The 14586-nt window shown below is 37.4% G+C and overlaps 1 protein-coding gene across 2 annotated transcripts; it reads left to right on the top strand.

Annotated features, from left to right (window-relative positions):
* The first annotated feature begins 443 nt into the window (after window positions 1-443).
* kat2a (K(lysine) acetyltransferase 2A) lies at window positions 444-13820 on the top strand. Of its 2 annotated transcripts, none has more exons than XM_082136599.1 (18): window positions 444-736; window positions 1222-1345; window positions 3412-3554; window positions 3714-3803; window positions 3962-4143; window positions 5366-5557; window positions 5645-5751; window positions 7613-7717; window positions 8014-8150; window positions 8268-8476; window positions 8611-8737; window positions 10312-10422; window positions 10521-10664; window positions 10884-10998; window positions 11093-11129; window positions 11981-12044; window positions 12144-12228; window positions 12398-13820. In XM_082136599.1, the coding sequence occupies exons 1-18, from the start codon at window positions 518-520 to the stop codon at window positions 12589-12591; spliced, it is 2385 nt and encodes a 794-aa protein (XP_081992725.1). In that variant the 5' UTR covers window positions 444-517; the 3' UTR covers window positions 12592-13820. The 2 variants fall into 2 exon arrangements, with proteins under 2 accessions (XP_081992725.1, XP_081992724.1); XM_082136598.1 differs by having other exon boundaries at window positions 3409-3554.
* Window positions 13821-14586: the final 766 nt, after the last annotated feature.

The following is a 14586-nucleotide window of genomic DNA, read 5'->3' as shown; positions in this document are numbered from 1 at the left end:
CCTAATCCTGGCTTAATCTAAACCCTGTCTGTAAAACCAGACCTGTGGCCGGTTGCACAAACTGCTTAGACTAGTCTTACAATTTAGTCATCTAATTATTTTTTTTTTTTTAGATGGGTTATCATTTTTTAAGTCAGTTACATAAAAAGACTGATTAGCCCTAACTAATTTCTAGTTGTACAGACTAGTTCTTAAGGCCAAGTCTTAACTTAGTGGCTATGTTTAAGCAACTGGCCAGCCCTAAACGTTTAATAAATACGCTTATTTTATCCACTTTTAAAGTGATATAGTACAATAATAAATAGCTCAAGTGTTTAATGCCCCCCAGTGGGAAAGCATCGTATCGTTTTATTCTGTAGTACTGATTGTAATACTACATCTCCCAGCATTCCCCAATGTAGCGCACGCGCAGTGCAGTGGTCAGACAGTGTATCGAAAACTATCACAAAACTTTATTGAAACGGCACAGGGTGGAAGTGTGCGCGGCGATCCTAGGAGGGGAAGTGAGGCTGCTGATATGGCGGACCCGGCGGCAAAGACCTCCGCGCAGCCCCGGCTTCAGCAAGCTCAGTCCAGCGGCCCGGCAGGGTCCAACCCAAACCCCGGAGCCGGGAGCAGCGACCCGGCCCGACCAGGCCTGAGTCAACAGCAATGGTCCAGCCAGAAGAAAGCCCAAGTCCGCTCGTTTCCGCGGGCTAAAAAGCTGGAGAAACTCGGAGTGTTTTCCTCCTGCAAGGTAACCGAGAGCTTTGCTCATAACAATAGAGCGAGTGCCCGGGCCTTTCATGTGTCAATGCTTCTCTAACAGTCTGCAAACTAGTCACATATGTTCCCTGGTAAGAATGCAAATTATAAAGGACTACAGACGATTTAAGGCTAGAAAATAAGAAACACAAGACTTTGAAAACCTCCTTCATATGAACTAAAGTGTGGAAAATGACTGTCACATTTCTAGTGAACTCCTACCTATGCAGAATTAGTGCAGAAATGCTGTCAAAATATGGTGGTTAATTGAATGCATTAATTTATTATGTATGTTTTTATAACATGCGCCATACATTAGGTGTGCTTAGTTTATTATGTGTTATCACTGTTACCACTGCATACTTAAAAAAATATGAATGTTTTGACAATATTCACCTTATCAATATCTAATTGAACCTGATGTTTACTGTCCTCATTGACAGTTTTTTAAATCACAGTTGTGTTCTCTAATCACAGGCGAATGATGCTTGTAAATGCAATGGGTGGAAAAACCCCAATCCACCAACAGCTGCTCGTATGGAGCTCCAGCAGCAGGCAGCCAGTCTGACAGAGGCCTGCCGAAGCTGTGGACACTCTTTGGGTAAGATTAATGCCTCTATGGTGGTTCTATTACATCGCACTAATATCAGACCCATCCTCCATATAGTCTTGTGCTGCATAATAGAGGGAAATATTCAACACCCTGCTTTTTCAGTGGCCTTGGTTCCGTAAGCATTTTTTGAATAGGGATTTCTTAAAAAGTTTTAATTAAATAGTTAATCCATGAACTGAAACAAACCATCCAGATGCGAAATTTATCGCATAACAAAACTTTGATTTAAAGAAAATGTATATACTGTATAGTATACACACAGCAGTGCTGGGTAGATTACTTACAAATTGTAGTCCGTTACTGATTCTAAATTACATGACAAAAATTGTAGTTAGTAACATTATCCATTACATTACCCATTTTAGCAATATAACCGGCCTACTTTTTTATTACTTTTAGATTACTTTTGACCTAACCAGTTTATCACGTTGATTTTGTATAGGAATAATATTGTACCATACCATACTGATATAAAAATACAAAGAGAAAGAAAATGTATTCTATTCTTTAATATCAACAACATGAGGTGCATTGAATTTTACATTATGTCAGGGTTTGCCAAACTGGGGTTTGTGAAGGAACTGCAGTGGGCAATTAAATCAATAAATGAACATTAAAATGAATAATTTTAAAATAATATCAATTATAGTAAAAAAAGTGTTTGAAAGACAGAGGCCTTCCAAAGACATAGCAATACATTGTTAAATTACTCTGAGTGTTCATCAGGAGTTGATTCGATACGCAATGTTGAGAAAACACTGAAAAGTGAAATGATTTCTGTAAATTCAGAGGTCTAATGTTTTGTGACTGCTCAGTTTTCCACTTGACTAGTGACTGAACTAGAAGACTTTCTGAATTTATAGGAAGAATAGAGAGGAACATTTTAAACATGAATAAAACGAATTAGGGCGAATCAAATTCTGAATGATTTACTGCCATTGTGTGAATAATATATGTAATCATTAAACAAGTAACTGTAGTCTGATTACGAGTATTTTTAAAATGTAATATAATCTGGTGTATCCAAAATGGTCAATGTTTCTGATAATGTCTTTATTCATACTATTTATTTTATTAATAATTTTTTATTTAGTATTATTCTTTAGATTTCTTTAATAATTTATGTATATGCTACTTTATGCTCTATGTTTGATTATTTCCAATTGTAAGATCTCTGGTGTCTCTTCTGTGCTGGAAGATTGAGTGGGTGTATTTTCCATCAGAAGTGATTACGTGATGTACCTTTGTATCAAAATGTGTCTGTTTCCATTTCTGCAGACATGAGATGATGCAAGATCTGCAGTATTTTCTTAATGGTCTTAAAGGTGTCAAAACAAAAACACCTATATCTATTTTCCCTCTTTGACATTTGACCAGTCACTCTGACCTAGCTGTCACACCAACAATGACATAATTGATAAGTCTGTTTGACCTTTTCATATTAGACCAGAACATAAGTTTAAGAGGGTGTAAGTTTCCTCCAGATATATTCATTGCTCTTATTTTGCTCTTCACTTCTGCGTCTGCTTCGTCTCTTCTACGTCTCCTTTAATTCTGCAAAGATCTTAATTCTTTTGTCCTCCTTTCTCTTTACTCTGATCTTCACCATCTTCTTCTGTTAGATACAATACTTTGGATTTTTCATGATCAATTTGTTTGTCTCTATAATTTTATATTTTTACTTAAAGGTATAGCGGAGGATCTTTCCAAATTTTAGATAAGACCCGCCCTCTCCACTTTTTGAAAAGTTTGATTGATTCACGAGAATGATTGACAATTAGGAGGACCAATAGTATAGGTTACCCACCAGGAAGTAAAACATCCTCCGCTATACCTTTAATAAATTTGTTATTCCTTATTCACATTTGATATTTGACATAATCATTGCTTGTCTGCCTGGATCCTATTGCATCATAATCTGATTACAAGTACCTAATTTTTGGAATCTGATTACTTAATCCAGATTACAGGTAATCGGTTACATCATATAACGCATGGTTATTATTATTGCTTCAGGTAGTGTTCACATTCTCTTATGTGTTGATCTTTAGCAGAACATGTGTCTCACCTGGAGAATGTGTCTGAGGAGGAGATTAACCGGTTGTTAGGGATGGTGGTGGATGTGGAGAATCTCTTCATGTCTGTTCATAAAGAAGAAGACACGGACACCAAGCAAGTCTACTTTTATTTGTTCAAGGTAAATGGGCAATTGAGATCTGCTTCCTTCATTTTTTAAAGTGCAGGCATGCTCCAGATGAGTTACATATTAAGAAGCCTTTTAAAAAAAATTTCTTCATTTGTCAGGTGAATATTTCACATTTTTGACTGTGTTGTTTGTTGGCTGTTTGCTTCTTAGCTGCTGAGGAAGTGTATTCTGCAGATGGGGAAGCCAGTGGTGGAAGGCTCTCTCGGTAGCCCTCCCTTTGAAAAACCCAACATAGAGCAAGTATGTATGTTGTGTATAAGAAAGTGTGTGTCACAAGCAAAGCTTTCTGCCAGTCACATTCCATGTAAAATGCCCATAAGTGTTTAGGAAGTGATGGGCAGACTGTGTTTGTCATTTTATGCAGAGTTCTGCACTCAAGATCTCTCTCTCTGTCTCAGGGGGTGTTGAACTTTGTTCAGTATAAGTTCAGTCATTTGGCGCCTAAGGAGAGGCAGACCATGTATGAGCTCAGTAAGATGTTTCTGCTCTGTCTGAACTACTGGAAGCTGGAGACTCCGTCACAGTTCCGTCAGAGGGCTCAGAAAGAGGATGCAGCCGCATACAAAGTTGATTATACTAGGTGTGTGTGTTTGAGTTAACACGTGTAAATGAGTGTTTATTTCTAGGTTATATCAGCAGATCAGCTCTAATGTCACCCGAATCCGCTGATAAAAAATAAATCATCCACACGCTACCCACCCAAACCTATAATTTTCTCTGATTTAGATATCCGCACCCGATCGTCACATTACAATTATTCAAATTCTCACGTGATATGGTAACATATTACACTGAAATAGGCTGCTTTTAAATGAACATTTATTTAAAGTAGCCTAAATGTTCTTCTTTGGCAAAATTGCATTTTCTAAACCCAGGCTTTACTCCCATCAAACTTAAATTGAAATGTCACTGTTTCCGTCACTTCAGCTTCCGGAACAAGAGATTATATGCGTTCAGCCCAAGCAAAGGCTGGATATAGGCTTTATTAGTTTGTCATATACAGCGCTTCACAGCCGTTACATACCCAACACTTGATTCGTCCTGGTTAACTATTTAGTAAAACCCTGCCATTTGGCATATGTTTTCCTTTGTTGGTTTTCCCTGAAGTGAGAGGCTATATACATTGTTGCTGAAAACAAAAGTAAAAAGATAAAGTGACGCTCGTTCGTTGCATTTTACCATGAAATGAGTGTTCAGTGTCTTCATTAAAATCAATACATTAATGATTTATCTCTTATCCACCCACAATTAATTGTAATGTTATTTTTGTAACTTGGCCCACCTGACCCACAGATTATCCGCAGTGTTTGCAGATATAACCGTAAGTCACACATCACTAATACATATAGATGCTGTAACTTGTGCTAATAGTTGAAAAATAAAGAGGAAAAGGTGATCGATTCACTCATTTGAAATAAGGGAAGCTCTGTCACACAATCAAATGTCAAAATATGACATTTATTTTGTAATAAAATTAGCATAATTTGAAAGCATAATTTTTCTTTTCAAAAATAAACAATAGTAAAAAAGCATTATATACTGTTCAAAGGTTTGGGGTCAGTATGTTTTGTTTTTAAGAAATGAATACTTTTATTTAGCAAGGATGCATTAAAATTCTCTGTTTTACTGTAAATTAATTCTGTAATTAAACTCTCGGTTTTTACTGTATTTTTGATCATACAAAATGCAGCCTTGGTGAGATTTCTTTCAAATCATAAAAATATAATAATGAATTTTAACCAAATGTGTTTAAACCAATACCATTACAATTTTGTGAATTAGTTTTTGTGTGTGTGTTTCAGGTGGCTGTGTTACTGTCATGTTCCTCAGAGCAATGACAGCTTGCCACGGTACGAGACCTGTCAGGTGTTCGGCCGCAGTCTGCTGAAGTCCATCTTCACCGTCACCCGCAGACAGTTACTGGAGAAGTTCAGAGTGGAGAAAGACAAGCTCCCACCAGAGAAACGCACTCTGATTCTCACACACTTCCCCAAGTAAGACCTTCGTATCAATTTGTGCAATAAAACCATCACTCTCACATAGTCCACTTGATTATATGTTTGTGTGTGTGTGCTTGTTAGGTTTCTTTCCATGTTGGAAGAAGAAATCTATGGAGAAAACTCCCCCATTTGGGAGGCAGACTTCACCATGCCAGCTTCAGAGGGGACACAACTGGGGCATCAAACAGGTGCGTGTTTAGGTGGTTATTAGGGATGAGCATTTATGTAACAACAGCTTTCTCAAATTTCAATTGATGTTAAAAATACAATCATGACATGTGCTTTTATTCACAAATATTAGGCTACATCACCCTTATGGTTTCAAATTGAGCCAACTTTAACAACCTATGCTTTGTTAATTGACCTTTCGCCGAGCCCCGCCCCCCTTAGTTACTGTTGCTACGTCCGACAAACAAATGTTCAAACACGACCAGTGCGACAGATTGCCATGACGGAAAGAGGTATACCCGTGCGTGTCAGTGACCATTTTTGGAACAATACCTCCGCGATATCCTCCAGATCGAGGCAAAAGGGGTTACAGAGTGCAGTGGAGGGATATATTCAAAATATAAAAATACGCAATGAAGGAGACACGACTACTATCTACGTCTCTATCGAGGCTAATGCTTACCGGTGTTCACACATTATTTGTGATATGACAAAGAACGAGGAATCAAGTGTTTAAAAGCATTGAAAGACACTTACTGTTGTGTTTTTGTGTGAAAGAAAAAACTCTCTGAAAATAAAAGTGCTGTCAGCAATAATTTCGTATGTGTGTTTTTTCGCATAACACAATGACTGAAATTTTAAATGCTGCAAAACACATGGGAGTTATATTCCCGATGCTGTAGTTTATTTGATCAGTCACTATATCATTAATCAAGCTTAATTTGACTTTTCAACTACAATTAGGCAGGTGAACTGAAAGCTTTTAAAATCTTTTAGCTATAACTTATATCATTGACAAAAGTATGTATGTGGTGCATTTTCTTCCAAAAATGATTTTCTTTCTCAAATTCATGCTTCAAGTTGACAAAGCACAATAAACGAAATCACACAATAACTGTTTAACCAGACATAGCCTTAATTTGCATCTAAATAACTTTCCTTGATTGTCTTTCATAATGCACTTACCATAATATTTATTAGGGGGGCAACGGATCACAAAAATCGCGGTTGAGACCATAATATTTATTAGTGGGGCAACGGATCATAAAAATCGCGGTTCAGACAATATTATGTTTTTTTGAGTTACAGATAGGATAGTTTTTCAGATCAGAAAAAAAATAATTAAGTAACGTTAGCCATCGATACCACAGCCAGCAGACGTATTTATGCTTCGTAATGTTAAACACATTTAACTGGGAGTGGGGCCGTCCACACTGTTTGTGTTTTCGGCTTTGGGAATGGAAAGAACACAACTCCTCCAGACAATCTCTCGGGGTATCTAGTGTCCGATTTACAAACGCCATGGGCGCACGCTTCACCATCTTGATAATGTTTGTCGGACCTGCTCACATAGTAACGGTTGCTATGATGTGTGATTGGACAATGGCCGTTTTGGGGGAGGGGCCGGCGAAAGGTCAATTGAACAAAACTAATTACTAAAAACATCAAAATTGACAAACAAATAAAGATAACTTCAAGTAGACTGCCGCCATAATGCATTCTATGTCAATAAAGGCTATAATTAATATATATATATATATTTTTTATCTTTTTAGATGTTCTTGTTAAAAAAACATAGTCTCTGATTAATGTGGCATCCATTGTCTGACAATTTGTAGTTTGATTCTCCAAAAATCCAGACAATATTTGTGTCTCAGCGTCTTTTGAATGGTCTGTTTTATATTATTATTATATTCAATTTGGCATGCTACTCTGTATTAATGCACAGGTTATTATGGTGTCATAAAGCAATTCTCACAGCACAAAATGATAAAACAATTTGTGCAGACAGAAAACTGTAATGCTTCTGCTGGTCCATTAGCCACCATAAAGACTTGGCTTAGACTATGTTGCTTCAAACCCCTTCTCTTACTGTTTTAGTACTGAGTCCAGTCTCAGTGTCTGGCTCTCCTCTCAGTAAGGGCAGCAGCGGTTCTGCTCTGGGTGTTACGGGTTTGGACATTGCTTCCTCTGAACCAGTAACCGGTAAGAAGATCAAGTTGCAGATTTATTTACTGTGCGCTGTGAACTCTGTTCATTGGTATTACAATTTTAAGTATACACTCATAATTGCAGTAGACCAGGGTTTTCAACTCCATTTTCCCGCAGAGTTCAGTTCCAACTCTAATCAAACACATGAACAAGCTAATCAAGGTTGGAGGTAAACTCTGCAGGAAAGTGCATCTCAAGGGCCAGAGTTAAGAACACCTGCGGTTGATTTAAGTATGATGACAATGATCATGGCAGTCTCTCATAACAGTGTGTAATGCATTGTCTCTCAGGAGAGAAACGTAAGCTTCCTGAGGCACTGACTCTGGAGGATGCCAAGCGGATCCGAGTGATGGGTGACATCCCAATGGAATTGGTCAATGAAGTCATGAAAACCATCACGGACCCTGCTGCCATGCTGGGGCCAGAGGTCAGAGATTATCACACCCTTATGATAGCCTTAATAATGTTGCATGAGGATTTTCTGTTTTGCATTTACAGTTGAATAGTAAAATGTAATCTTCTAGTCTGTTTTCTGGTTTCCTAGACTAGTCTGTTGTCTGCAAACGCGGCCCGTGATGAGACGGCTCGTCTGGAGGAGAGGAGAGGCATCATTGAGTTCCATGTGATTGGTAACTCTCTCTCTCAGAAGTCCAATAAGAAGATTCTAATGTGGCTCGTGGGCCTGCAAAATGTTTTCTCTCATCAACTTCCCCGCATGCCCAAAGAGTACATCACACGTCTTGTGTTTGACCCGTAAGTTTGCTGTGACCCCTTCCTTTTCCCAAAGAACCCACTACTTACCTCAATCTTTAGCTTTAGTTGTCAGGTTTTGTGTCTCGCTAGCTTCCTCAGCCTCTTTTGACCCTGCTCCCTCTGTTTGACCACAGGAAGCACAAGACCTTGGCTCTGATTAAAGATGGCCGTGTGATTGGAGGGATCTGCTTCAGGATGTTCCCCACTCAGGGATTCACAGAGATCGTCTTCTGTGCGGTCACCTCCAACGAGCAGGTCAAGGTACTGAGACGCACTCAATTGAGGCTCAATGACTCTAAACCAGTGGCTCTCAACCAGGGGGACAGGAAGACTTCTAAGTATTTAAATTAATAAATTATTGTAAATATATATATATATTCAATTATTGAACTCTAAATTAAAATGCTAAAGAAAAACACCTCAAATCAATATTACTTTTTCCCTCAAATTTTTTTTTTAATTGAAGAACAAGCAGTTCTCGCAAAATTAATCTTGGTTAATTAATTTATCAATACTCTTAATTAAAAAAATCTTCAAAGCATGCAAAGTTTAAATATTTCGAGATTAAAGTCGAAACATTACGAGAATAAAGTCGTAATATTTTGAGAATAAAGTCAAAATTACATGAATGTCTTCCGTAGAAGTTCTTTGTGTGTGTGCTTGCCGTTGTTTCACATTCATATTCACATTAATTTCGTTGCGGCTCAGGGCTTCCATAGTGCGAGTACAGTGCACAGGGAGAAAAATAAAGAAACAATCATTAATCAGACAATCCTCAAGAACATTGTTACATGGATTTTGCTTCATATAACTTTGTGTTTTCACTTGGCATTAACATGCGCCCTGTATCCGGATGTTGTCCACATACACATTGAAAAGACAAGTGTAAACGCGCTTCTGATCGGAATGTTATCCGATCAGCGTGTCCAGGTTCTGAGGTAGTCGAGAATGCATTGTGGTCGGATCTCAGTGTAACGTAAACACAGTCCAGCCATCGTGTCTGCATTCACAGGTGGACGTCACACAAACCCCCCCCACCCACCCCGACGGTGATCGCATGTTAATGCCAAGTGTAAACGCAGCCTAAGTTGTCCTCTCCTCTACAAAGAGACAGAGTGACTTTTTAAAAATCTGCTTGCTGTTAAACAAAGTATCTCATATCATAAGATACTTTATGCAAAATATAAGTCAATGGATATGTTTTTAATAATTTTTTTAATGAATGGTTAAAAAAACAGTCCACATTAATCACAGAAATTAATATATTATATATTAAAAGGATAAAAATGAAAATTATTTTTTGTTCACCCAAAAATGAAAATTCTGTTAATTATTACTTAACCTCATGTCGTTTCAAACCTGTGAGACTTTCGTTCATCTTCGGAACACAAATGAAGATGTTTTTGATGAAATCTGAGAGATTTCTGTCCCTCCATAGACAGTCACACAACTACCACTTTGAAGCTTCAGAAAGTTCATAAAGAGATAGTAAAACTAATCCAAATGAATCGAGCGGTTCAGTCCAAATTTTTTGAAGAGACACGATCACTTTATTTTCGCTCAGATTTTACGATCTCTTTATGAACTTTTGAAGTGTCAGTAGTGTAGCTGTCAATGGAGGGACAGAAAGCTCTCAAATTTCTTTTCAAATATCTTAATTTGTGTACCGAAGATGAACAAAAATCGTTGAGGATGAGTAATTAATGACAGAATTTTCATTTTTGGGGGAACTATTCCTATAGTATGTTGTAAGCTAAATAAATAGCCTTTTTGCTATGAGTTGAATTGATGTCTTTCACTTGATTTATTAATAATCTTTTTGTGTTCATTTTTAGGGCTACGGCACACACCTGATGAATCATCTTAAGGAGTACCACATCAAGCACAGCATTCTGTACTTTCTCACTTATGCTGACGAATACGCAATCGGCTACTTCAAGAAACAGGTACGGCTCCAGACAGTACAGACTCCACCAGCCTCACTTGTAATTTCCTGTTTTTCCACTGCACAACTATATCTGTTGACCCCTCTTTTTGCCGGTAGGGCTTCTCCAAAGACATCAAAGTACCGAAGAGCCGCTACCTTGGTTACATCAAAGACTACGAGGGAGCCACACTGATGGAGTGCGAGCTCAATCCCAGAATACCCTACACCGAACTTTCACACATCATAAAGAGACAGAAAGAGGTGAGAGTGCACACACGTCCCCCTTCTGCTGGAGGGGAATTACATTTTGCCGGGAAATCTTATAGTATTACATTTGTGTATTTGGTTTTTGGAGGAGGATTTTTGGCATCTCAAAATATCTGAAATTGTCTGGACGTATTAACCTTTTGTCAGTTTCAGCCAGTCTTTGTTACAGTATAATGACTTCCAGTCATATGGGTTTGTTGTCGTCTGCTGTAGATAATCAAGAAGCTGATCGAGAGGAAACAGAATCAGATCAGGAAAGTGTATCCTGGTCTCACCTGCTTTAAAGAGGGTGTGCGGCAGATTCCTGTGGAGAGTATACCAGGCATCAGTAAGTTTGTGCTCGTCTCACAGTAGTGGCTACAATTCACCCACAAAATCCTTCCACTCACACACACTCTCTCCCTCCTTTTTGTCTTCTTAAGGAGAGACTGGTTGGAAACCTAGTGCCAAGGAGAAAAGGTCAGATGAGAATTTATGCATATTTATTCTGAAATCTGAGACCATCTGTGTGTCTGTATTAAAACATCTCACTGATGATTTTACAGTGATATCATGTCGTGTACACTTCCGTTTCGGGTCCGTAAGATTTTATTAAAGGAATTCATACTTTTTTTTTTTTTTTTTTAGCTAGAATGCATTGATCAAAAGTGACAGTAAAGAAGACATTAATAATGTTACAAAAGATTTATATTTCAAATCAATGCTGTTCTTTTGAACTTTCAGAATCCTGAAAAAAATGTATCACTGTTTCCACAAAAATATTAAGCAGCACAACTATTTCCAACATTGATAATAATAATATATGTTTCTTGAGCACCAAATCATCATGTTAGAAGGATCATGTGACACTGAAGACTGGAGTAATGATTCTGAAATTCTGCTTTGCCATCACAGGAATAAATTACATAAAAAAATATATTCAAATAGAAAACACTTATTTAATATTTTACAATATCACTGAAATTTACTGTATTTTTTTACAAATAAATGCAGCCTTGGTAAGCATAAGAAACTTCTTTCAAAAACATTAAAAAAACTAACTTTTGAATGGTAGTGTATGTGTACACAGGGATCCCCCCCCCCCAATATTTTTTCTCGCAGTGAAAACTGTATATATAAGAGTGTGTTTTTGATCTAATTATATACCTTGTGTATTATATATGAGATGAGCCAGTCTCGTTACAGTTCCTAGTAAAGTTACCAAACACCAGCGAGTAACTGAGACTCTGGTCAAAAGCATGGAATGTTACAAGTACTATTATTTTGTTCCCTGCGTGTATCCATCATTCTCTCTTATTTTATCTCTGCAGTAAAGAGCTGAAAGATCCAGATCTGCTTTACAACATGTTAAAGAATCTTCTCGCACAGATTAAAGTAAGAGGCCTGTTGTCACACTCATGCACACATTCATCTAAACACATTAACGACACAATATTCTGTTATATTCTCACCATCTCATTTGTGTGTTAACAGACGCATCCAGACTCCTGGCCTTTCATGGAGCCAGTGAAGAAATCTGAAGCTCCTGACTATTACGAGGTCATCCGCTTCCCCATTGGTGGGTACTGATGTGATCTGCATATACAATAATGAGATTTCAACCATTCTGAAGAGCTGCTATTGAATTAGTCAGACTAGCTGGACAGCCGATATTAATCAGTTAACATCTATACAGTTTTAACAACATCAAATTGCATCCAATTGAATAAACCTCTCTTCCTACCTAGACTTGAAAACCATGACGGAGCGTCTGAAGAACCGGTATTATGTGACTAAAAAGCTGTTTATCGCCGACCTGCAGCGAGTGATCACGAACTGCAGAGAGTACAACCCTCCAGACAGCGAGTACTGCAAGTGTGCCAACACACTGGAGAAGTTTTTCTACTTCAAACTGAAAGAGGCCGGGCTCATTGAAAAGTAACGGGCATCTAGCCTAGGACAGGGGACCAGTTAGAAAATATAGAGAGTGTGATCACATACACACACGTTTCATTTGGATGAACAACATCCAAACCTGTCAAAAGTTGCTGCTTTCTGTTACTTTTTTTCCCTTATACAATATAGTTATAAAACTCAAGGTTATATATGTATGACTCTACCATGCCAGTGCATTAAGGCAAAATGAAAACTGAAAGTGTGTTTGATGTGGGCGTAGACAGAAATCACCATTAGCAGTTCAGTTCTTCTTTCCCATCCTCCGCTATAAAACGAATGACTCATGCACACTGCAAGTTGTTGCTCTACATACACAAACATTCAGTTGTGTAACTTAGAGTCTTATCCTGCGAAACTCCTCTGACCTGAGATGCTGCAGCCAAAGATGGACAATATTCGGCCTCTAGTGATGTCACTGTGGTGTCACCCTTCTCGGCCAAAGCTGTTTGAAACAGCCGGTCAGTCATATACAGGATGTGCCTATTTAGTATAAATCTGACAATATGAGGGAAATCGTACTTTTTTTTATTGAGTTCCGTCAATGGCTTTTATTGGAAAAAAGATGCCTCCTTCCATGACAGATCACTTCAAGCAACAATAGTCAAATGTTTTTTTTCTCCTGGGAAATTACTTCTGTCCACTTTGCTTTGTCAGTGCCGTTGTGAAGTGTTTATCTTTGTTCACAAACCAATATTTGCTGTCTTTGGAAGCTTTCAGTGTGTCATGACCCCAGGCGTAAGCATTTATGGTTTTTGCAACCTACTATTTACACCCATTTGGGACCACGAACAACTATTTCCATTTCAATTGTAGTTGCAAAACACTTTGTCTGCTACTACCTAAAATACTCAGAATGGACTACTGCACAAACCTCTATATCCAAATGTGTATGTGATTTCTGTGACACCGCATGTTCTCTGCTAGTTTAACGCTCACACACATGGGACAGGACAGCTGGTTTATTTTTCATTCTCTCTCTGATGGGCATTTACTTGAATCATGACTTTGACAAACTGCTGCAATGTTGATGTATTATCAGGGTTCTTTATTTTTGGATTTACTGTGGGTCACTGATGACCCCTTTCATGAACAGGACAGATGGGTGTGATAGAAAGCGTTTGGATATGGTTACATTTGGATGATGCATGTAAATTGCAACGGTTCTGTGTACTATAATTCTGTTTTTTTGAAAATAAACCCAAAAAAATTATCTAAGTTTGCCTTGCTGAGAAGGGATGCTTATTTGAGCTTTTCAAATTCTGAATCATGCAAACAGAGATTATAGAATCGCATAATTGAACAGAAAATAAAAACTGAGTCTGTGATTAGCTTTCATATATAGTTTATACAACGAGATTTTTATTTTGGGGAAAAAAATATATACTTTTTATTCAGGATGGACACAGTAAATTTATCAAAAGGGAGGGTAAACGCATTTATAATGTTACAAAAGACAAAAAATATATATATTTCAAATAAATGCTGTTCTTTTAAATAAAGAATATGTGTTGTTTGAAAATGTATCATGGTTTTCACAAAAATAGTTAGCAGTGCAACTGTTTCCAACATCCATAATAATCAGAAATGTTTCTTGAGCAGTAAATCAGCATTAGAATTATTTCTGAAGGATTATGTGACACTGAAGACTGGAGTAATGATGCTGAAAATAAATTACTGGAATTAATCATCCTGAGTTTGCAAACTTATATTTTGCAATACAATCACTAGATACATTTTTATTAAGTTTAACAATGCATATTTATTTACTTTATTTTTAAATCTTTCTTTAACCTTAATTAGAATTAAAAAAAAAAATTTAAAAAAAATATTAAAGCTAAATTAAAGGGGTTCAACCTTTACAATACAGTATCTAGTACCAATGAGTATCTAGAACCTCCACACAGTATTGTTTTCGTTTCCATAATGTGTTTGTTTGAATCTGAGCATGACTAAGAGGCAAATGACAAAGACAGTTTCCTCA

The sequence above is a fragment of the Leuciscus leuciscus genome, assembly GCF_965113295.1.
Source record: "Leuciscus leuciscus genome assembly, chromosome: 1".
Lineage (NCBI taxonomy): Eukaryota > Metazoa > Chordata > Actinopteri > Cypriniformes > Leuciscidae > Leuciscus > Leuciscus leuciscus.
This window is presented reverse-complemented; position numbering and strand designations above follow the sequence as displayed.